This window comes from Mus caroli, chromosome 3 (assembly GCF_900094665.2).
Source record: "Mus caroli chromosome 3, CAROLI_EIJ_v1.1, whole genome shotgun sequence".
Taxonomy (NCBI): domain Eukaryota; kingdom Metazoa; phylum Chordata; class Mammalia; order Rodentia; family Muridae; genus Mus; species Mus caroli.
The window spans coordinates 146,403,374-146,428,248 of record NC_034572.1 but is presented as its reverse complement, the minus strand read 5'-3'; the positions used below and the strand labels follow the sequence as shown (position 1 = coordinate 146,428,248).

At 44.0% G+C, this 24,875-nt stretch overlaps 1 protein-coding gene across 11 annotated transcripts in view; it reads left to right on the top strand.

The window, feature by feature from the left end:
• The window catches only part of St6galnac3 (ST6 N-acetylgalactosaminide alpha-2,6-sialyltransferase 3), a 513,109-nt gene that overhangs the window by 291,474 nt on the left and 196,760 nt on the right, over nucleotides 1-24,875 (top strand). For 9 of the 11 annotated variants that reach the window (XM_021157895.1, XM_029475445.1, XM_029475442.1 and 6 more), the window contains one exon: nucleotides 14,938-15,347. In XM_021157895.1, coding sequence (XP_021013554.1) covers nucleotides 14,938-15,347 — 410 coding nt within the window. Of the gene's footprint in view, nucleotides 1-4,449; nucleotides 4,454-14,937; nucleotides 15,348-22,581; nucleotides 22,700-24,875 lie in introns of those variants that run through there. The other 2 variants (XM_029475450.1, XM_029475449.1) reach the window with 2 other exon arrangements.

Genomic DNA, 24,875 nt, shown 5'->3' with positions numbered 1-24,875 from the left:
ATCCTGACAGGGGAGCATCCTGACAGGGGAGCATCCTGACAGGGGAAATATCCTGACAGGGGAGCATCCTGACAGGGGGAGCATCCTGATAGGGGGAATATCCTGACAGGGGAAGCATCCTGACAGGGGAGCATCCTGACAGGAGAGCATCCTGACAGGGGGAGCATCCTGACAGGGGGAGCATCCTGACAGGGGTACATCCTGACAGGGATGCATCCTGACAGGGGAAGCATCCTGACAGGGGAGCATCCTGACAGGGGCAGCATCCTGACAGAAAAAGCATCCTGACAGAAGAAGCATCCTGACAGGGGAGCATCCTGAGAGGGGCAGCATCCTTACAGGGGGAGCATTCTGACGGGGGAGCATTCTGACAGAGGAACATCCTGACAGAAACACATGCCAGAGAAGCACTTGGCCAGGAAGTGACACAAGGAAAGAACTGGGCTTCCACAGTGCTCTTCAGTGACCTGAAGACCCCACACTAGTCCTCCCTTAAAGCTCCTCCCACAGATGCCACTTGGAAGCCATCACTTTAGCGTTGCTCGTTTGAGGATGGCTATTTATCAAGCACATTGGCGAACTGATTTCATGAAAGTCTTCCTGAGATGTTAAGTCACGTGAGCTGAGCTGGAAGTGTGTGGGGTGAAGTGCTGAAGGGTTTTGATATCAAGATTTATTCTCTGTGACTCACATTTTTATGTTAAGTTGTCAACATCACAGTATTAATTGCTTCTATTTTAAAGCCCAGTCTTCATAATTTAACCAACATTAGGAAGTATATGCTTTTGGCTCCTAAAAGATAAATTGTGTAGTCACACCATGCTGAACTTCCTATTCTCTGTACTAAATGAACATGTGGCTGAAATAATCCCAAGGTTGGAACTGTCGCCTGTGCTCCGCCTGAACCTTTAGGCTTCAGAATTAGTGACAATTACATATTAGGAATAGAGAACAGTAGACACATACCCACATCCACTCCACCCCACACACAAACACACATGCACACATACATGTATACATGCACACATTTGAATAAAAAGTAAAGCATTTGGCCAAGACAGAAAACCTGGGTTTGTTCCCTGGACCCTCTATGGTGGAGAGAGCCAATTTCCTCAAGTTGTCTTCTGACTTCTACATGTTTTATGGCACATGGGACCGCATACATATGCACAAGTAAAATATAATTAAAAAATGGAATGAGGCTTGCTTGCATGTTGGATTGACTTGGCTTTGGCTTTTTATGACCATTGGTCAAGCATAAGAAAGGGCATACCCTCTTCCCTGTCTGCTTTCTCCCTCTGGTATGTTTTGTAAAGACAATGATATGTTTTATAGAGCGTAGTATGGCAGTATGGTGTAGTGGGAGGGGGTACCTCAGTGGGCCCATGCTGAGGCATCCCTCCCTATGAGGTACCAGCCATAGGACAGGTCTAGCATAGAATAGAGTTTATTTGGGGCCATGAGAGGTAGAAAAAGAGAGGGAACAGGAAAGGACAGAGAAAAGGAGAAAGAGAAAAAGAGAGGAAGAGGAAGAGGAAGAGGAAGGGAAGAGGTTGGCCAGGAACAGGTGGAGAGAAAGGGGGAAGGAGAAAGATAAAAAGAGAGAGATGAAAAGGTCAGAGAAAGGGAAGAGAGGCCAAAAAGTCCTTTTTATAACAAGCTAGGTCTACCTGGCTGTTGCTAGGTAACTGTTAGGCAGAGCTTAGAAGGCATGCTGATGTACTAACGCCCGCCCTCTTTTTCCTCCTCCTTTCCTTCCTCCTCTTCCTCTTCCTTTTCTTCTTCCTTCTCTCTCCTTCTCCCACTCTTCCATCTGAAGTCACACAGCATCCAGGGCTGGAGACATCCCACTGTTGCTTCGTATCAACCTCCCACGGGAGTCATAAACTTAAGTCCCATAACTTTTTAGGAGATTGTCTGTTGCTTCTATACAAGTCCTGGGCAGTCCTGAGACCAGGCTAAGCTGATACCGTGTTAGGTGCCTCGGTAAAATTGAAGTCATAAAATGGACAATTAAAACAAGAAAAAAAGATAGTTTCAGTACAGTCAACCCAGGGGGCAAGTCAGCAAGGCCAGGCATAGAAGTTCCCTCCCAGCTTTCATGGGGGAGGCAAGTGGCTCTGAAATGGTTGATGCAGAGTTCCACATATCCCAGGAAAGTCTTAGGCTCACTTTGTAGCCAAGGATGGCCTTAAACGTCTTCCTCTGCCACTTCCAGGGGATTACACAGGGAACCACACCTGGTCAGGAGGTGACACTTGTGGATCAAAGGGCGTGAGAGCATCCAGCCAACTGAAGTTAGGTCCTTAGTCTGGGTCCTTTCACCGTTGCTCAGTGTTTCTGCCTTCACTAGCCTTTTCTGTCTATAAAGCCGCCCTATCTGCCTAGCTCTGTGGAGCCCACTTTTGCTTTAGGATGCAATGGTATTGGCTCAGGAATTGCCAGTACCCAGCCCCTCAGCACTTTCCATTACATTCAGTCCTTTAATTAATGCCCCCATTGCTCATCAGAATCATCACATGACACTCATGAGTAACTTCGAGTTCCCAAGATTTTTTTGGAGACCAGATCCAAGAAAGCCCCTGGTGTGTTTGGAATGTGTCCCACAGGGTTAAGAACTTAATCCTCCTTACATGGGTGTTAAATGGAGGGACTTCTGATGACTGCTTCCCCACTGCTTAGTGGGAGATGGCTGTGGTCAGAATAGATACCTGATAAAGGAGGAGTTTGCTCCCTAAGTCTGACCTGTGGGTGCAGAGACATAGCTTTCCTGCCCCTTTACCTCTGCAAGGAGATGAAGCAAGCAGTAAGGGTTCAATGGTCAGGGGTGGGTGACTCAGCCTTAGCCTCCACGGGAACAGTGGGAGGCATTGGGATGTACGAGTCTCAGGCAAAGGATGCAAGTGCCCTGTAACTACTCTCAAGGCTGAGTGTATGCACAGTGTATGAGTTCAATCGCCCTGTGCATAACCAGCTTTTAATTTCGTTTTGGGTCTTCTAAGCTCTGAGTAGAATCTCCAGTTTGTCTAGTTTCTGGCAATATTCAGTTTTAGCTAATTGATATGCTTTTCATGGTCACAGAGACTGCACATTTTAGAACACCACTTCATTAAAGCATTAAAAATACTGTGGGCTCGGTAATTTCATTTACTGGGTCAGTAACCCATGATATCTAGGAGAAGATTTAACATAGTTTTAAAATAATTATTCAAACAAGATAAGGATTTCAAACTATAATTACCACACCAGTAAAGGAGCTGGGGACTCCAAAGCCAGATAAATATGATATCTAAATCTTAGTTCTAGTTCTTAAAACTCACAGGGCTTCCACTCATCTGATAGTACAGATCATGAGAATCTTATTTTCAGCATGCGTGGGCATAGACATTAAAGTTTTTGCTTAAGAAGCACTTGCCAATAAACATGCAGAACAAACGCCCTGCTGTGGTCTCTCCAGCTCCTCCATAGAGTTCTCCTGCAGCCTTCCTGTCTAGGAATTTATACTTTTGTTGATACTATACATTATATTTCCCCCTTTCTTTTAACTGATGTCCAGTTAGTGAGTTTGTCTAACCATGTCACACTTAGCTAGCTACTGTTTTATAAACTCGTAGTGATTCTTTGGTTTTCTCCCAGCCTATTGTCTTTGTATCTATGGATGCTGTATAGGGATGGCTTTCTTTCTATTTTGATTTTACATCAACATCTTTCTTTCTTCACTCAGTGGCCTGGCTTTCTTGGTTTCTCGGTACTATTAACAATATGTGTGCATCAGAATTCCGTAGTTATAGTCTAAAACATTGTCTTGTGTTTTCCGGTGAAGTGGGAAGCGAGAGTCTCCGGATCCATTCCTGAAATCAGCCCGTGGACAAATTTCACATGGGATGGACTTTCATCCTGGTACAGGAGGAAGCTAACAGTGGGTAACAGATACACTGGAGCAGGAACTATGGATGCTTTTAACCTGTCATGTGGGTGCTGGGAACTGAATTCCAGGCCTTGGCAAGAGCAGCCAGTGCTCTTCACTGCTGAGCCATCTCTCCAGCCCCTCACTGTTATTCCATATGTTTACATAGTCTGTACATATATCTGTACATATATGTTACATAATCACTTCCCACAGCAGTGAGTAAGGGTCCCCCTCTCCCTACATCCTTGACGCCATTGCTATTTATTCCTTATTGATGAGTGATTTCCTGATCATTTTAGATGGTAATGGCCATTGTTGTTTATTCCTTATTGATGAGTGATCCCCTGTCATTACGCTGTGGTGGCATATTGAACATCTTGTCCCTAGCCGAGAGCAACATGCTCTGATAGACACTGAGAACATGCTCTGACACTGAGACCATGCGTGTACCAGTTTTCTTGCTATCTGTGAAAAGCCTGGATCGTGTATTAGAGCGCATCCTGAGTTATCTTCCTGGAGGGAGAGGAAGAGATCCATAGAGAGGTTACCTCAAAGCTGGAGCCTGCTCAGTGTTTCCTAGTTGTAATAGTAGATGATGAGCTATGTCGATTAGCCAGGGCCTCAGTGGGAATCTTGTGTTTGAGAAGAGTCTTCTTTGACTCCCCTGGTGGAGTTAGCAGGCTCCTTTTGCAGCATGCCTCAGAATTATACAAGTCCATACCTTTGAGGACCTTCAATTAAAGGGAAATGTGTCAACTATGGCAGCCGAGAGCACAGCTTTGTGTTGGCTGTGGTAGAATTATTTCTTGACATTAACGGTTTTATGCAGCCCCATATTAAGTTTTATGTCTCGATATAATGCCACCAGGTAGAAACCAAAGCAAATGCCACATCCCAAATCCAGAGAGAGTCAGAGCCAAACAGCGGGTTATCAAATCTGTATCTTTATGTGCTGTTCCTCGTCACGGGTGATTTAAACCCACAGTTCTGGAAGCTGCAGGAGCTGTACGGTGCAGCTTTGAGGAGGGACGAGGAACCGAGCCTGGCAGCCTGGCTTGGCTGAGCGGATTTCTCCCTAGAACAATCTTCCTGGTTCTTGGCACACTGAGGTGACTCGAAGAAGGTGGAAACAGCTTGCTTAATCACTCCTGAAACAAGGGAAGAATTAAAATACATTTTTTAGTTTATCAAGCAATGAAAACAATGCCAGCTTGTTAATGTGTCTCTTGTACCCTCCCTTGAAGGGCCTTAAAGAACACGGAGGAGGGGAAAGGCAGAACCTATTCCCTGATGGCGTCATTATATGTGCGCGGTGCAGCTTCTAAGACTAAAACTCTAAAGAGGGGGGAGATGTGAAGCCGTAAATGACAGCAGAAAGAGAGACTGTCCCCAGGGCTTGTCCGACGTGCTTTGTTCTGATTCATTCAAATTGGTTGATGAAAGCAAAGGTCTCATTTGTCTCAACATTAAAGTAGTAAATTAGCAGTCATCTGGTCCCTAATTGTCCTGGAAGACACTGAAGATGCAGTAGGGCCCTGTCTCCCCATCTTAATATCACGTTGCTTCAGCTGAAATGAAGCAACTATTAGGGTTGTGCAAAGCAGTGCTTTTAATAATTTAGGCTGGTTAGATTCAAGCATGAAGGGTTTTTGGTGTTTTTGTTCTTTGTCCTGAAATATTTATCGAAGCTCCTGTTTTTTATTTGATGTGGACAAGTTTCCTTTCAGGTTCCAAGCTGTAAATGGAAATTCCGATCCAGCATGGGGCTGAGGTAGAGAGTGGGGTGAGAGTTCTCTCTGAGTCTCTTCCCTACCATCTCTGCCTGCTGCTAGGGCCCGGCGTTCGAAGCATTGGTCAAATTTCCTTTAGTTCCTTGGTGACCTTTTCTAATCCTGACTGTTTCATAATTTAATGTTTTGACCTTTGTTTTCCACTGAGCGATGTTAGTGATGTATGCAGAGATTTAATGACTGGAAGTCGCTGACAGGTGACCTTTCATCCATGACTATTCCTTTTTGCTGGGGAAAGCACACTGGTTTGTAGGTTTTATTTCACAGATTTTAATTGTCTGTAAGCTTGTTCTGAGGGAAAAGAGTAAAGGTTAAGTATTTCATTCTTCATACTGATTAAAATGTAAAAGGGCTGGCAGTTGTCCCAATCTATCATTCAAAAAGGGTAGAGCAATCCGTCCGTCTCACACAGGGAGGAGAGTGATGGAACTTTCCAGAAGGGTTGGTGGGGAGGATGAAAGGAAACCTAGAAAAGTGAGCTAGCCTACAGTGAGCTAGCCCACCCACCTGGGTGAAGACAGCAGGTGTGTCCAGTGTGTGTATACTCATGTGAAGTGAGCTAGCCCACCCACCTGGTTGAAGACAGCAGGTGTGTCCAGTGTGTGTATACTCATGTGAAGTGAGCTAGCCCACCCACCTGGGTGAAGACAGCAGGTGTGTCCAGTGTGTGCACACTCATGTGAAGTGAGCTAGCCCACCCACCTGGGTGAAGACAGCAGGTGTGTCCTGTGTGTGCACACTCAAGTAAGGTTTGGTGTAGGCAGGCAGGAGCAGGGAAGTGGAAGGGTTAACTAAAAGAGAAATGCAGCTCTTTACAGGTAAAATGCCAGTAAGGGCAAGTGACCTATTAACTTCCCTTCTTCCCTCTCTCTGTCCCCAACCCCTCCCCCCCCTTACTTCTCTGCATTCCTTCCTGTTTTCCCTTTCTTACTTCTGATCACCTCTCTTCTTCCCTTCCTTCCCTTCCCCTCCGCTTCCATGTAGTGGTAAAGTGATGTCTTGAGTCTCCATATGCACATTGTATAAACTCAGGGAGCCAAGGCTGCTTATTACAGCACCCTGAACTCACAGAGATAGAAGAACACGCATGCCATGCCTCCCTCTCACCTTTCTAGAGCCTGGGGCCTTCTCGGGGAATTTGTTTGCCTGTGCTTGCAGTCTTCTGCTTTTAAAAAGCAACCCAGTTTTGTGCCTGTCACATACACATGCTTATAATACAGGAAGGAAACCGGAAATACACATGCTGACAAGCCTTCAGTGTAAGTAGGGCATCTTCGTGTCTGGAGGAGGGAGTGACTCCCGAGGTAGAGAATAACTTGACCTGTTAGCCACCTGCCTGTCTGAAGAGGGTGCACAGGAGGGAGGCTTTGGGAAAGGGAGGGATTCCTAGTGGTGATGGAGAACAGTTTCCAGCAGCATCATCTGCTGCCGTGCTTTTTGTTTTTCTCCCAGCCCAAAAGAAATGGTTTGAAAGAAAATTGTGTAAAGAGATGTAAAGGACCATCCAAAACAGAATAAAGTGCTCATGGCTAGTTTATGACGGATTAAAATTTTAGCCATATTAGAAATAGAAAATGGGAAGGAAAAAGATCCCACCTAAGTATTTTTAACATTTAAGGGCTATTGCAGGAGAAGAGAAGTTGCTTTCTTCATAGGCACGCCCGAGAGAATCCCCGGGGAATTCTCCATCCCCCCTGGCAAGGCGTGGGAGAGAATGAGACGCAGGCCACAGCTCTGCCTCACTTCCAGGAAACTCTTGCCTGGCAACACATTCAATTTTGTGTGTGTGTGAGAGAGAGAGTTTGTGCCTACGTGCGTCTCTTTGTACACGTGGGTGCATGTTCCGGCATGTACCTGTTGGGGAAGTATGCATTTCTGTGAGTGTGCATGTGTGTAGACACCAAAGTTTCCCCTTGGATGGAGTTCCTAGGGAGCTGTCCACCTTGTTCTGAGGCAGACTCTCCCAGTCTGAATGTCCTGGAACTTAACATGTATTCTAGGCCAGCTATTAAGCTCAGGGTCTCACCTCGAGTCACTTCCCTGGCATTGGACATAGGTCTCTACATATACTTTCTTACTGTCTATGTCATTCTAGGGAGTCAACTCAGTGCTTTATGCTTGCATAGCAAGCACTTTAGCAGGCAATCTTGTTCTCCTGCCCCATGAGTGAGTAGTTTTTAACATAGTGCTGAGTGAGATTAGAAACATATATGTATGTGATGATTATGTCATATAATAGTTATTGTATTAATTATATTAATCTATAGGATATACTAATGCCTCATTTCTTGATACTGCTGTGAGCATAACTCATGACACACAATGCATGCCTCTTTTTGTATTAAGAAAGCTATCTAGTATCCATTGGACATCTTGAGTTATTCAATTTTATAACAGAGAACGAAAATCAACTAAATAAAAAGAAAATCTATTTTTAGGGACTGCTTGTTGAATCCTAGCACTTAGGAAGAAATGTCTGAAGAATTTCTCTCACTTTGAAGCTAACCTGGTCTATATAGAGTTCTTAGCCAGCTAGGGCTGCATAGCTAATCTCTGTCTCAAAACAAAATGTCTGTTTTGAAATCTTGGCATAGTGGCTCAGGCCTGTCTTCTGATAACCCAGGGGACAGAGGCAGGAGGATTTCTGTAAGTTCAAGGCCAGCTGGGTCTACACAATGAGTTCCAAGTTAACCAAGGCTACATAGTAACACACTGCCTGAAAAACACACAAGTCAACAGACTAAAACACCCATTTTGAAGATCAAGTTTGATTAACCTAATAAATACTGAAGAGATGGCCTGATTCATGACAGGCATCAGTCATGGGCAGGATGGGCAGTTCTATCCAAAGGCCTGAATTATGACAGGTGTCAGTCACAGCTAGGATGGACAGCTGTGCTCATATATTCTCAGACTGTTTTCCTCTTGTGGGCTCATCTGCCTCCTCTGCCCCATTCAACAATGCAGAAATAATTCTTCCTTGTAGAAGATGAAATACCAAGGATCATTTTGGTGGGAGATGTCTTGCTTTTCCAGGCAAGCCCTTAGGCCTCTGACACAGCCTGGGATGGATGCAGCAGACTACAGAACTTCCCACACACATCAGAGCTAGTTACAGAGATTAAAGTTTACCCTGATTAGAACTCAAAATGATCGGTCCTTCAGAGCACCTTATACAGAATAGCCACATGGAGAAATCATTTGGTTGTCCTATAGATGTCACCAAACTAAACTGTTGCCCAACTGAGTGTTTATAGCTAAGTATAATGGCGTGGGGTTGATATAGTTTTGCAAGAGGAAGAAATGCCTAAAACAAATATAGGTTTGCTGCTATTTTATAAGTCAGTATTTTAGATCTCAAATAAAGTGTTTGGCATGTGTGGGTTTTTTTTCCCTGTGTGTGTGTGTGTGTGTGTGTGTGTGTGTGTGTGAGAGAGAGAGAGAGAGAGAGAGAGAGAGAGAGAGAGAGAGAAAGACAGACAGGGCAGGGAGGCTGGAGCTCACCAAGTGGGCTAAGCCACTGAGCTCCATGGATGTGCCTGCTTCTGTGTCTTCAGTGCTGAGATTAAAGGCATGTATCACCAAGCCTATCATTTTTAATCGTTTACATTAATCCCAGAATATTAAACTCCAAGCAAGCACTTCACCCTTCCCCCACTTGTGGGTTTTCTTTAACAGCAGTATAGCTGCCAGACAGGGATTAGTTAAATTTATCTGGTGTTCTTCACCCAAGCAAAAGATTTTAAAAGATGTTCTGATACAGGAAACAAAATCCAAGGGTGTATTATTTTTAATGGAAAAAAAAAGTAGAGACAATTCAACTGAAAAGAATTTGAAATTAAGATGAAGGTTGATGAATTGGACCAGATAAGTCTTAACAGACATCTCAGGAAATCCAGGCCCTCGATCTAGGAAGAGAGAGGCACTGATTACTGAGGCGGAACAAAGCCACAGAGACGTGTGTAATACATTTGTACTCAACCCTCCCAAATCAAACATGAATGAGCAGAGAAGCAGCAATGCTCTTAACAAAGAAAGCTGAGATCAAAAGACATGGGGACAGAGCCAATAAAAGAGATAGGGATGACCAGGCGAGGCAGGTCTTGACTGGCCAACAACGAGTACGTGGCCTCTTCTTTCCTTTCATCATGGATCATAGTAGTTTGACGGTTCCTTCAAACACATGGATGCATCCCGGAGATCATCCCAAGTCTTCTGGCAGCTTGGAGCTTCCAATTCTGATTTGGAAGGTGTTACATATCAGCTCCTGTTCTTCTGCCATTCTGCTCTGGTCAGTGGAGCTCTGAGCATGTGTGCCTCGCCTAGGAAGTCGGAGAGCTAGGATTGGGGCCAATAATGCACTAGAGGAAGTCTCTAAAGACTCTAGTCAGGGTGACATAGTCATCCAGTCAACAGTGAAAAGATGTGTTTAGTAAAAACATCATCTACAACCAAAGCTACTGCAGAGAAAGCCCTGTTCTCCTTCCCGCACATATTTTTTACATAAACAACAAACTGTTGGCCCCACTGTTGGCCCTTGAGTTGTTAGTCAGCTGCTGACCTCATAATCTGCACAGCTGTGGCTTCCCAGCGTTGTCATGGAACAGATTGGGATGTCTAAATGGATCACTTTCAGAGGTTACAATTGTCAAGTGAGACCAGCCTGCTCATTCTTATTAGCTAAATGAAGCCGTGTTACAGCAGAACTGGCTAATTCATTCTAATGGCTGGGAAATCCAATGCAAATTGTCACATTTTACAGGACACATCCAAAGCTTTTCTTGATGGTTTTTACCTCTGTGCAGGCTGTACCCCAAATATGGTTTTATTGCCTACTTAAGGACCTTGTTGGGATGAACAGTGGAATGTGATCATGCTGCCCGTGTGCACGGTGGTGGTGTCAGAGCAAACCACGCGACACTTGGTGTGTAATAGACATGATGTGCATGATTCACGATGGTCATAGGTAATGGCTGAGTAATGGCTGTCAAGCCCTACCAAAAACTGAAAAAGATCCTACTTGTCCATGCTGTCTGAAAGAGTGTTGGCTTCTAAAGGACAAGGTAACACCTTAGACCACACCTGATCCCCAAAGTCAATCTCTTGAGCCTTTATTTAAGAAAATGTTTGTGGTAGAGCTGGTCTAGAACCTATGTTCACGCGTCCTAATATATTCCTCCACTTGGACTTCTGCTAACTTAGTAGCTGATCTTCGTGCTGCTCACTGCAGTTTGTCAAGGTGATATGCAAGTTCTTCTCACACACTTGTTTGTGTGGTAGTGCAACAGCTATCCCAGACTAACCTCAGGCTCTCTAGATCACCGAGGGTGACCTTGAACTCACGGTCCTCCTGCCTCTGCTTTTCAAATGCTTGGATTGCAAGCATCCATCACCGTGCCTGTTGACCACAGAGGTATTTATAAAAATATGTATTTTTATTGTATCTGTGTGCGTGCATGCATTTTAGAAGTATACCATGTGCATGCCAAGTGCCCACAGAGGCCAAAATCAGGTACAGGACCCCATGGAACCAGAGATCCAGATGGTTGATCCACTCTGTGGGTGCTGAGCACTGAGTCACTGCTCCTATGGGTGCTGAACACCAAGTCAGTGCTCTATGCAAGAGCAAGAAGCACTTGGGGTAGCTGAGCCGTCCATCTCTGCAGCCCGATTGTAGTGCTTTAAGGCATCTCACAAATGGATTCGTGGGAGTCTAACCGGTCATGCCTTTTCTGATTCTTAGTTGTGACTACATACACGGATGCCTTTGCCAGCGTGTACATGCTACAGCAGTAAAGAAACCAAAGGAAACAAGTTTATCAAACACAGTGACTGCTGGCTCCAAAACACTCCAGGATGTACAAGGATGTTTATCAAAGTATTTGTAAATGGTAGAAAATAAATCAGGCAAGAGCTGGATTTCCAGAGTGAGCAGATATATACATTATGGCATATATATGTAGTTGAGCAATGAACAGGTACTAAAATCTTCCCTAAGGATTATTTACTGATATGGGAAAGACCAACACGAAAACAAAAGGAAACCAAAGATGCCTAATTGGGTGAATCTAATTTTTTACACAACAGCCCTTTCTACAACAGCACACATAGATAAAGGACAATGTGGTGAAATATGTGTGATCATTGTTGAGTGATAGAAATCTGAATAACTTTATCCTTTTTAAATTTTGTAAGTTTCTCATAGTGAGCCCATACTTCTTTAATAATCAAGGTAGGACAACCATTTAAAGCAGTTTGAGTAGATTTGTTAAGAGTGATACTGTAGTGGTCTTTGCTTCAGGCATCATCCCCCTGCCTAGCCTTTAAACAGACTCTTGGTTTTCCTCCCTGGTTTTATTCCTAGAAACCTTCCTCTCATCCTAGCTGGAAGCTGTGCTAGTCTGGAGTAGCCTGATGTAACTCTTCACTCGTCTCCCCTCACACCAGCTTTTCACACATTCAGTACCTGGACCAACCCAGAATATACCCAGAAGTTTGTTGGCCTCTCTGCTTTCCCGTACCACCTCCTGTCTTCTCATCACCCTCTCTTCTCTGTGGGAGCAATCACTTGCTCTCTCTGTTTCAACCTTCTTCTCTTATGCTCCGACTTTCCATGTAACAGCCAGTTAATAAACAGTTGTTAAGACACAGTTCGGGTCATCCATTTCTCTCTTGTCAAAGCTCTCCACTGCACAGGAAGCCAGAGGACACAAGTAATACCCAGAGGCCTCCTTTCTGCACCCAGTGCCTACTTGGTGTCTGCATGGGCTCTGCTGAGTGCTTCTTTCTTCATCGCCATCTCCTGCCTCAAAGGATCAGCAGCAGTAGCTTTGTTTTGCCACCCACACTGAAGTCGGCCTTGGTGATGTCTTTGAGTCATTTCCACCCAGTAACCCTTCATGGCTAGTGATTTTACCTCCCTCGTACACTCTCTCAGCAGTGCCTTTCTGACATTTCTTCATTGCTCCCAGTGCACACACAGACACATTCACATGCACACACAGACACACTCACATACACACACAGACTCACATACACACACAGACACACTCACATGCACACACAGACTCACATACACACACAGACACACTCACATGCACACACAGACACACTCACATACACGTGCACACCTCCGAAGTTTCCATGTTGCATACATTTCTTTTGTGAACTGATCACCGTCTAATATATTGTGCAGGATGCTGGCGTATTTATTGTGTGCATGTATAGAAGTACAACTTAAATGTGCATTTCATTCCACCAGGAATTCTTGTGTATGATTTCTTACCTCAGCTGTAACTCTTGGAACTGTACCTGCTGTGTGGTGGGCACCCAGAGACTGCTGAGCAGAGTGCCAGCACCAGGAAAGGTGACCAATGGCCACTGTGTGGTGATTGTCCAAGTGGCTTTTCTGAGTTGCTTCACCTGCCATTTTTTTCCTTAGCTTGATTGCCACAGCTGGACTGAGCCTGCTGAGTAGCTGACCTTTCCTCTTGATTGTGTTTCTCTTCCCACCTAAATCAACAGTTCTAAACTAAATGGGGAAGTCTGTTTCTTCCTAGTATTTAGCTCAGTTTTCAGACTTTTTTTTTAAAAAAAATACTTCTTAGAGAGTGTCATGTGTATTTCAACTGTATTTACTCTCACCCCCAACTATTCCTAGGTCCCCTTCTCTTCCCTGTCCATCCCTGCAATACAAACAGGTTTTAGCTGCTAGAGGTGGGCGGCAGTTTTCCTTAAGAGGATAGCCTGGCAAATCAAGTGGAAGACCATACAGCTGAGAATATTTGGGTACCACAAATTGGTCTCTAAGGATTTTTTTTGAAGGATATAAAGTGTTCAGACTCTTAATTGATTAGTTTAAACCGATGTCTTTCATTTTCTACTTTAACAAATTGAGCTGGTACTACATCCTTGTTGAAGTGAGAGGCAAGGCATTATCTTACAGGAGTTCAGTGTCTCGATGGCACATAGAATAGGAGTGAACGAGGGGCAGGACCCTGTATGGAGGACCCTGTTCTCCAGTAGGCGCAAAATACATTTGGGTTGAAGCTCAGGACCAAAACCATGTAATCTTATGGTGAATGAGAAGGATGAATATCGCCGAAGTGTTTCTTTTTCTGTTGTGAAGATGGAGTAATGTCTTCCTGTGGGAAAGAAGTAGCAAAAGTAATGTGTGTGGTTATTTTAGAAGCCCAGTAAACAGGATGATGCTTAGCAGTGAGCCCTTGGTGTGAGTTAGAAGGTTGATATTTAGGGGACTAACAGATGGCTTAGAGGTCTAGAATGTGTCCTGCTCTTGCAGGGGACCTTAGCTTGGTTCCCAGCGCCTACATCAGGTATGTCACAGCAGCCGATAAGCACTGAGGTGATCATATTATCCCTTCTCTTGGTCACCATAGGCATTTGCATGAATATATTCACATATAGAGACACACATATACATAAATAATAAAGAAATTATAATAAAATAAATCTAAAAGAAAGGAGCTCTAGACTTAGGAGATATGGAAGTTCTAATTCAGAGGATCCAGATTTCAAAGGCGTGGGCTTGGCTCAACCACTGGGACTGGTATTAACTAGTCACCCTGGACATTAGTGTTTTGCTTCCAAGTCTTCGTTAGTTCCATGCAGACATATTCAGTCTCTAACAACTGCATGCATGTTCTCTCCACGTTCTCAAGAGAGGCCTTACCTTGTCCATGTAAAACCAACATAAGCCCAGAGGCACATTAATAGGATGACTTGGGGGACTTTTAAACATCAGCATAAGACTTGGGCTATTGTAAGTGGGTCTCATCTGTGTCTTCTTCACATTATTATCAGCTGCCACCTACTCTTGCATACATCGCACCAAAGTTCAAAATGCATGGCTTGGTATGTACCACTGGAGTTTCTTTTATAGCCACCATCCTTATCCTAGAAACAGCTTCATAGTTTCTTATCACTGGAAATTATGGTTCTAAATGTGTAAAACTCGTCATTTACAGAGAAAAGGCATGGCTGCTTCTCCACATGATTTTAAACTAACATAGGGATGCAGAAAGTCCAATCATCTTTTCAACAGGATGTATTTACTTTTTTAATAAAAGCACAGGTCCAATAAAGGCTACACCTGTAGCAGAGACTGTAGAATAGAGATGTGTCAGAGATAACGCCACCCTCATTCATTGTACAGTAGTGACATTTTGATTCCTCAAGCGCTCATGGGACCACGCTCTTCATTTTTCTCTTTTTCAGCCTTTGCAACTGAACTGTAACCACTGTGCCATCGTGTCAAATTCAGGTCAAATGGTCGGGCAGAAGGTGGGGGAAGAGATAGACCATGCATCGTGCATCTGGAGAATGAACAACGCCCCAACCAAGGGCTTTGAGGAAGATGTCGGCTACATGACAATGGTCCGAGTTGTGTCACATACCAGTGTCCCTCTCTTGCTGAAAAATCCCGACTATTTTTTCAAAGAAGCAAGCAGGACCATTTATGTCATCTGGGGCCCTTTCCGCAACATGAGGAAGGATGGTAACGGCATCGTGTACAACATGTTAAAGAAGACGGTCGATGCCTATCCAGACGCGCAGATCTACGTGACGACAGAGCAGCAGATGACTCACTGCGATAGAGTGTTTAAGGATGAGACTGGAAAGGACAGGTGAGTCCTCTGAGACAGCCTAGTCGACTTTTACTGTCTTTTATGGAGCATCTTAGCCGAGTCCCTCTGCCGGCTGTCAAGTGAACAGAGTTATTTTTTAAATAGACCACTCAGTGTTTCTGATCATTATGATTACGTCATGAGCCAACACGGAGGTCCCATTGATTCTGCCTACACTGCCTTCTGTTCTCTCCATTTTAATAGGTTTGAGGCTCTGAGAAATGGTGGATAGTTCTCTAGGATGTCTTTAGGTCTCTTCCTATGTAGCTCAGTTTGATATTGATTAAATTGGATTTTTGTTTTGGAGAAGTCTTCACTACAGAAATACTCAGGAATGTCAGGATTTTAACGCATGAAAATTGTGGCTCTTCCTCCCCTCTGAGACGAGAGATAGAACAGACTATTGACCGTCTAGTGATTGCACAGCTTCATACATACCCTGTGTTCTTGAATGCTGCACATTAGTATCCAATACGCTAAGCAGAATATTGTATTGAACTTATGTATTACTGGGGCTGGTGAAATGGCTCGATGGTTAAGAGTACTGACTGTCCTTCCAGAGGTCCTGAGTTCAATTCCCAGCAGCCACAGGGTGGCTCACAACCATTTGTAATGGGATCAGATGCTCTCTTCTAGTGTGTCTGAAGACAGCAGTCTTCACATACATAAGGTAAATAATCTTTTAAAAAAAGAAAATTATATACTACTTAACAGCCATCAGGATTAGGATTCTCAAAGAGATATACGGTATAAATACCCTTCACTCATTTATCTAAAACCCAAATTTCCTTTGTGTGTGTGTGTCTATGCTTTCCTGCCCTGGACCCTGTCCCTACTCTCTTTTCTTGAACCTTCCTCTCATTCCTCCCTCCCCCCATCTTCCTCTTCCTCTCCTCGCTCCTTCATAGCCAAACCTCTCAGGCAGCTCGATCATCTGCTGGTTTTTCTGTGTCATTACAAAGACAACCAGCACAAGCGAGGGAAGCAAAATGACAAACCGATCAATCTTGGCTGATGTTTCTCCCTAATAAAGAATTGCTGAAGAAGATCAGGAAACCTGTGCCTGGAGTTTTGAATTATATGTGAATTTTGCTTATTTGTGCAATACCATGAATAAATTGAGCTTCAAGTCTAATTGCAGTACCAACATTCTGATTTCCTTAATATGCATGCCTGTCTTTTACTACTCAATATTATTGAATAAAGTATTGGGCATGTGCTTGTGGGGAGTTGGGTTTTGCTGTCTCCAGGTGTAATTTCAGTGCTTATTATGAGTTACCAGTCTTGGCGGGGAGGTTTTTGTGGTCTGTATTTCCAGCTCACTATCCCCCACTTCCACCCAAAAGAGTGCCTTTTCAACTTTCTTAATAAATAGCATAATTCATTCTCTCTCTCTCTCTCCTTCTGAGCCCTTAAAATACAGCTTCACCTGAAATGCAAAATAGAGCAACACTGTAACAGGAGCCCTTCTTCTGCAAGAAGAACCTTGAAGGTTAGATCTAAATTAGTGTGGCATAAGCCATTCAAAGAGACGGGCGATGGAGGTAGGCAGATCTGGTGTTTGCAAGAACTGCACTCACATGTAGCACCATTCAGTACAAACGTGATCATCCTCCAGGGGCTCCTGAAACCTCTGGTCTCTCACTAGCCCCGAGCAAAGCAATTAATTAGATGTATTTGGTTTTTCATTACAGCTATCCCTTAGGGTATCCCTGAGTTACAAGGATACACCTGGGGATCATTTGGGGGGTATCAGAGAAGCACTTAGTGGGCTGTTTGGTCGTGGAGCTCATGCATGTTGGCCTTTTCTGTGAGCTTCCAGAGGCCCTGTAACAGATGTGAGGTTGTAGAGCAATCGGCAAGTAACATCGGGAGGTGTTTTCTATGTCTATGATGGGAAATGCTGCTTACTGCTGCCTTGGCAAAGTTAATTTGCAGATTATCTATCAACGGGGTTACAAAAGCTAAGTTTCTTTTCAACATCAAATGATTTTATGGTACATTTTTCTTCATTTTTTTTCTTTTTCTTTTTCCTTTTCTACTTAGTGTCATTTCCCTAGCTACCACGGACAGGGGATTAAAATGCACAGGCTGCTCAGAATCAGGCTGCTCAGCTTGCTGTTGGCCTCAATGATCTCAAAGGCTTCCATCTCCACCAGGACTTAAATCTAGCCTTGTGTGTGCTGAGTATAATGATTTCCATTGTTCTCTGGCACACAGTGACAAATCTCAAGCAGTATCTCTGAGTATGTGGATATGTGTCATACACATGTACACAGGTGGCAACCAGAGGTAGAACTCTGGTCACTTACTGTATGAGACACAGTCTTTTCTTGAGTCAGAGTGTATGATTTCGGCAAAGCTGACTGAGCAACAGCTCACAGACATCAGTTCTGGGGTTGTAGATATTCAGGGCCATCCCAGCTTTTTCCAGTGTTTTGGAGATTTCAACTGAGTTTTGGGTTGCGGTAATGGTTCTTAAACATAGCCAGATTCTCAGCATCAGCAATATCTCTTAAAAACTTGTTGTAAGAAAAATGTCAAACACGCAGAGGCTGGTAGTGCCTTCATCTCTGTAGAGCCAGACCTCAGCCTGAGGAGTTACTAACTTCAGTCTTAGTTCAGATGTATCCCACACACTGTCTTTTTCCCCAAGCAGTATCTTAAAGCAAACCTCACACCTCATTGTGTTCCATCTTTAAATATTACTGCATGTTTTAAAAGACAAAAGAAAAACCTACATCGTACATGGAAATGCAAACATGCCCATGTATTTCCTTGGCTTGCAGTGGTTGACAGTTGTCTGGTACATGTGATTCAAGCATTAGCATATGGTCCATGTATGATAATTGCATGGTGTAGTTCCAGTGTGTGTATTTACAGTGAAGCCATTTCCCTAGACCACTTTTCATTGAAGAAACCCAGTCACCTGGGTGTTTTACCATCTAGTTAGTTTTATTAACTTCACCTCATGTTATTTCTTCCACGTTGGTTTGTATGCATTGAGAACGAACACCTAGACTGAGATCCAATTAGTATTTATTCCTTTGCCAAGAGCATCATGTGATCCTTGTCAAGGAAGTATTCCTTACAGTTTTCTCTTTTTATGGTCGAAACCACTAATGGTGACTGTCCAGAGTCAAGAGCTTATTAGGGTTACAAAACGGTGGTGTTTTATCTTCTGTTTTTATAGAGAGAAAGTTGGCCTCATTTGGTTACCAGGACATAGAAGACAGCACCGCCTCTTACCGACTGGGTCCGATGCATCAGTGCCTTGGCATCCTCTGCACTGACTTACATGTTTATGACTTCTCGCATTTACATGCTGACTAACAGTCAAGTGTGTCTGTATTTTAGTTATTCAATTTATTTTAAAGCATCACTTATGCTCCGAATGTCTTATTTTAGCCTCTGGGAACCTCTTCATGTTGACTTAGCATGCTTTTGATGCTCAGGAAAGGCCATGCATAGATAGTTCTCCTCTTTCCTAGTATTGTTGGGTCTTCAGCTCTTATCCACCCATACCTTCCTGCCTGTATTCCGACGTTCACCAAAGAGCCTTGATTCTCTTAGTTGCTTAAAGAACGTAACCATGGCACTATGGCATCCATTATTGCAAGACTGGGTTTTTCTTTCTTGGCCTTTAGAGTGGGCAGAGATAACCAATATATGCTGTGTGTCTTGTCTGTAAATAAGATCATCATGATGTTCAAATGCAGTCTTTCCATTCTAACCCAGGCCTACCAGACTTTTATTTTAACGTACATGTCTTACAGTATCTTACAGTCTTGTCTTCTGTCTGGCAGACTGCCATTTAAAATCCCCATTTCCTCTTCCTTATAATACATGGTAACCTTCAAGTAATGGTGAATCAGCTATGTGATCATTGCCAGCCTGTTAGGGGAACTGTGCATTGAAGATGTTTAAAGGTCGGGTATGGGTGCTAAATGCACAAGGCTGCATTCACTTGGTGTGTGCTGGGATGTGTCCGAACCCCCGCCCCAATTGCAATATTTCCCTCTCAAGTAACCAGGTGTTATCCTGGGCACACATACACACACACACAATAGACTTGGGAACCAGATTTCCATTTAAATCTACTTTTGCTGTAATGCTGTTTCAGTCTGTCCACTCTTACTGTCAGAATTCATCAGCAACTATCATTTTCATCTTACATATGTTTGGTGGAGATAATGCTCATGACCTTTGACATGACAGGTAAACACTATACCGCTGAGACAACATCCCCAATTCATCAGATTCTCACGGAGAGATCGTGTCACTGTCGATTCATGGGCCTAAAATGTTGATGTCACTGTTACTTAAGATGGTTTTTATATATATAGAGAGAGATATTATTAGGTTCAGTTTCTTGAAGGAAAATACTTCTTAGTTTCTTTTCTTCAGTCATCAAAGTTCTGTTTGAAAAATACAGCCTTGGGCTGGTGAGATGGCTCAGTGGATCAAGGTGTTTACCTCCAATTCAAAGACCAGAGTTTGATCTCTGGGACCCAGTGTGTGGAGGGAGAGAATTGATTCTTGACAGCTGTTCCCTAACCTCCCCCCAACCCCCGCTCTCTGTGGTGCATGCGTAGGTATGAGCTGCCACTGTCACTTCCCCACCACAAATGAATAAATGTTAGCTAAGTATTTTTTCATTTTCCCAGAGGCTTCCTCTTTCTTATGAGACTCCTTACTGAGGAAATGTGCTGTTGGGTAAGCATTGCTCAAAGGCTTGAGTTTCTTGGAACAATGCTAGAATAACCCTTTTTATTGAGAGACTTTTTCAAACCTAAGAGAATTAATTTGTTCTTGTATTAGTTACTGCCTAAAACTCCTTGGCTTGTCTGTCAGTGTGGCCCTGTGGGGGAGCCTGAGAGCCTTGAGAGGACTCTCAGTTCTTCCGTATGAAGGAGCCAGCTTTCTCTAGAATCCTCTGATCATTGGACAATGGCCACTTTTATAGTTGTTCTTACCGAATCCAATTCTGGTAAACAAGAATTATGAATTCTGCAGACCTTCCTTGCCTCCCAGAAACCTTTGGAGTGAAAGGTTTTTATATTCAAAACATTCCGACCAAAATGTCTCTTTGCTTCCTTTTTGAATGATTAGTATGCATACATAACAGTAGCATGCTGGCAGCCAGCATTTACCCTAATACATCTTAAGATGAAATCCCCCTGGAGGTGCTCCTGCGCCGACGGTGGCACATGGTGCCTCTCTCCTGAACGATGAGAGTATTCGCGTGGCGTGCATAGACACTGGGGGAATATTAAGTTCTCAGAAGGCCGCAGGCACACCACGAGCACTATGCTCTAACCTCTGGCAGGTGGGCAATTGCAGCTTGCTTCCCACTTCAGAAACATGTCAGCAGATGTAGGCACATTATTTAATTAACTAATAATTGAGAAAGCTATAGTCACTATTAAAAGAGCAAAGCTAATTCTGGGCTGATAAAGGACTCTTAGCTGCCCTAAATAGGTCGTAATTAGCTGGCAGCGGTGTGGCTCCACCTTCAGGGATGGGTGAAATTAATGAAAGCTGGCAGTGAATGAAACTGCATTTCATGCTCCTGCCTCAGGTAAAGAGGGTGAGGAGAGAGTGAGTCGCTTTTAAGGGCCATTTAGGAAGCAGAGGACATGACAGCCACTGCCAGGAAGTACAGAGAGCATGGGACATTGGTTTGTATATATCAAGTTCTCTGCTGCCTCCTTTCTGCCAGAGAACTCCATCATTGGTACTCAGTCTCCAGGAGAGAGAGAGAAGCCAAACATGTGCCAGCCCTCATTGTCATCCAGTGGTGACAGTCCCCTTTGTCTAGCCAGGGTCTTAAAGGTAGCATGGGTCGCACTCTTTCTACTGGATCATTTTTGAAAGTTTCTTCTATTCGCTCTAGGGATTAAATTGACCCACACCTCTTGGGTTTTCAAACTCTAGGTTGAGGTGTTTTACATCTCCTCTGAGTATCCGAGGTCCCTGTGAGCCCCCCCTACCACTGTACCAAGGCAAACAGCTTCAAAGACCACAGTGTAGGAAGGAGAAGAGTCATAAACAAGGCATACAAGCTGCCTTAGTTAGTCAAAGCCAAAGAAGTGTTATCGTTGTATGCTGACTCCAGAGACAGAGCTGTCTAGCTGTTCCTAATTTTCAGGAAATAGCTCCTAACCTCAGAAAAACCCGGACCAAGAGCAACACGAAAAGTGGAGCAAGCCTTGGAGGGAACAGACAGTATTAAAAACAGTCTTTCCCCTTTTTGTTCTTTTGAAGACTGTCATTGAAAATACACCGAAGCACCTTTTCCTCTGTAAGTGGAATTAATGGCCCTTCTCCAGCTGATTTATTTGGCAGGAACACAGAGTTCATACAACAGTTGTGGGCAGACCTGTTGGGCTCCCAAGTCACAAAAGTATAATAAGGCACCCAGGACTGTGGCTTCGTGCTAACAAGCATCCAGGCACAGGGAACTTCCATCTTCCCATTATTAAGTGGCCGGTATAGGTACCTCTGTAACGTGCAGATACTGGAGATTAAAAATCCTAGGAGAAAGCCAGGCATGGTGGCGCACGCCTTTAATCCCAGCACTCAGGAGGCAGCAGCAGGAGGATTTCTGAGTTCGAGGCCAGCCTGGACTGCAAAGCGAGTTCCAGGACAGCCAGGGCTACACAGAGAAACATAAAAAATAAAAAAATCCTAGGAGAAGACAACAACTCTTATTAACAACAACATAGGATGTACTGACTTCTGTGAATTCAAAACTCCTTCTCTCTCTCTCTCTCTCCTCTCTCTCTCTCACACACACACACACACACACACACACACACACTTGTACACACACGTGATGGGAAAGAGGGAGGAGAGAAAGAGAGAGACCAACAGAGTTGAGTAGAGAGATTATGCTATGTAGAAAGTTCCAGCAGACACTTGTACTGAATATCCCTCTCCACATAGCGGCTTCTGAGCACTGCGCAGGCATTGCCTGTCTGACAGGACACTGTGCATGCCGCAGGCCGAGTCTAGAACTGGGCTTTCCAGTCCTTCTATAAGGGGTGCTTGTTTGTTTTAGGTTTTGTCTGACACTCAACTCTCTACTTGTGTTATTTGGATTTCTTCTGGCCATATATTTATTTACTTACTTAGACTGTCTTTCTCTCATCAAGACTAGGTCACCACTAAGGGAGTTAAGATTTGTGAGCCAAAAACAACAGTCTCTTTCTCTGTGTTCTTTTAAAAATAGACTCGAGGACTGAAGAGATGGCTCAGTAGTTAGGACCACGTGCTGCTCTTGCCGAGACCCAAGTTCAGACCCCAGCACTCATGTCAGACAGCCCTCAACCCTGATGTCTCTGGTTGCCACAGTCACCTGACTCCCATGCATGTGGCCCCACACATGCACACATAATTTAAAGTAAAATAAATCTTTAAAAAATGAACAAAATATGTTTCCTTTTGTTTGTTTGTTTGTTTGTTTTCACTTAATCTTGTTAGGTTCATCCGCACTTCTAGAGTATAACTGCTTAAACCGTCACTTCAGAGCGCCCTGCAGAATGCACAGAGTGCTGGCGCCCTGCAGATTGCCTCTGTGGGGTGCTTCCTCCTGGAAACATTTCTTCTTAGCTATAGAAAAGATCCCACTGAGCTAGAGTTCTGAGTGCAGCTCTTTTCCTTCTTTTCCTAATACAGAGTAGATTGTCTGAATCCGCAGAGCCCGCTCCAGACTTCAGTGTACACATCTGGTTGATTGCTGATTTGGGTGATCTGGAGCCAGGGTCTAGAGTTTGCATTTTCAATGAGAGCCCAAGCCAGCTTGATGTCACTCATCTGAGGAGACCACTTTAAAATGTGCTATCTTGATTGTCTGGAAAGAAGGACAGACAGTATCTCATTCAAAGATGAAGAATAGCTGTTTCTCAAATAACCTTGGTGATCTGTAGTCAGATCCCGATTCTGTGGTCTTAAGCCAGGGCACGTATGTGATGCACTGTGTCCTTTGTTCATCTTTGTGGGACTGTGTCGTGAAGACTGGTACCCATCTCAATAGTAAAAAATAAGTGTACTGTTCACCATACGCCATCCTTTTTTCAGCTAAGGGACCCTCAGGTGTCAGGGCTCCTTGGGTTGTCCTCAGTGATGGTCCACTTCACCTCCTCCATTATCTCCACTGCTGTGGCTACAGTGCGGTATTGCCTGCCTCCCACATAGGTCACTATTGACCCATCCTGCCTCCCACACAGGTGACGACTCACCTGCCTCACCTTTGTGCTTCTGCAGAGACGCTTCTTATGTGACTGGCCCTTTCATCACGAGTCACATGGACACAGGCTATGCTTCATCACCAAGTCAAGTGCCATTTCCTTCATGAAGCCTTTTGCATCGTGCCCAGATAGAGCGTGTTTGCTCTGAAAGCCCATAGCATTATAAGCTTGAGTTTTTTTTTTTTATAGAAACCATCACTTTTTATCATGCACCATTGCTGCTTAAGTCTAAGCACATCAGATGCTCCACAAACACCTCGAAAGGGTATGAGCTCTTATACATTTGTTTCTCCAAGCACCATAGACTGCTTGACTTAGTAGTCATCCAGTAAATATTTAATGGATGGATAAATGAATACAAATCCTACCCAATATGTTTGAGAGTTCAAAAACCCTTTTTGTGAGCTAGAGATACAGCTTAGTGGTAGAGAGCTTGCCTGGTGTGTTCCAGTCCCCAGGTTCAATGCCCATTACTGAAAAAAAACAACCTAGAAATCCCTTTGTTGTTTATGAAATACCAGTGAATTTCCGAGCAGTTTTATGTCATATAGGTGGCTCACAGCAAAGTTGAATGGATAAATTGTAGGGCTGAATTCTGACAGAAAAGTCTCCACAGTTCTATTCAGAGAGGCCACCTGAGCTGTCTTAGCCAAAGGTTGGCAAATCTGTTACCTTTTCTAGGGTTTTCATGGCTGGGTGCTGGGTTTGTAATAAGTCACTGACAGATCCATTCTTCAAAGGCCGTCTTCTATTTTAGTTTCTCAACAGTGGTAAAGCAGGTTCCAAAATCTTGCTCACAATTCTCTTATCTGCCAGTTGCTTCATGAACAGACCCACCCAGAGAACCTGAGCCCACCAACACTCTTGATCCTCAGGAGGCAAATGCCACAGTTACCCAGAGCAGAAACAAAAACAAAAGACCCAAGCACAGGACGAACGCTTCTAGAAGCAAACGCATCTGGGTTTCATTCTCCAGGTGTGCCTCTGAGTTGTCCTAAAACACACACACACACACACACACACACACATACACACATACACACACATACACATACACACACATACACACACACATACACACACATACACACACACACATAGACACACACACACACATCTACACACACATACACACACATCTACACACACATACACACACATACACACACACATACACATACACACACATACACACACACACACATAGACACACACACACACATCTACACACACATACACACACATACACACACATCTACACACACATACACACACA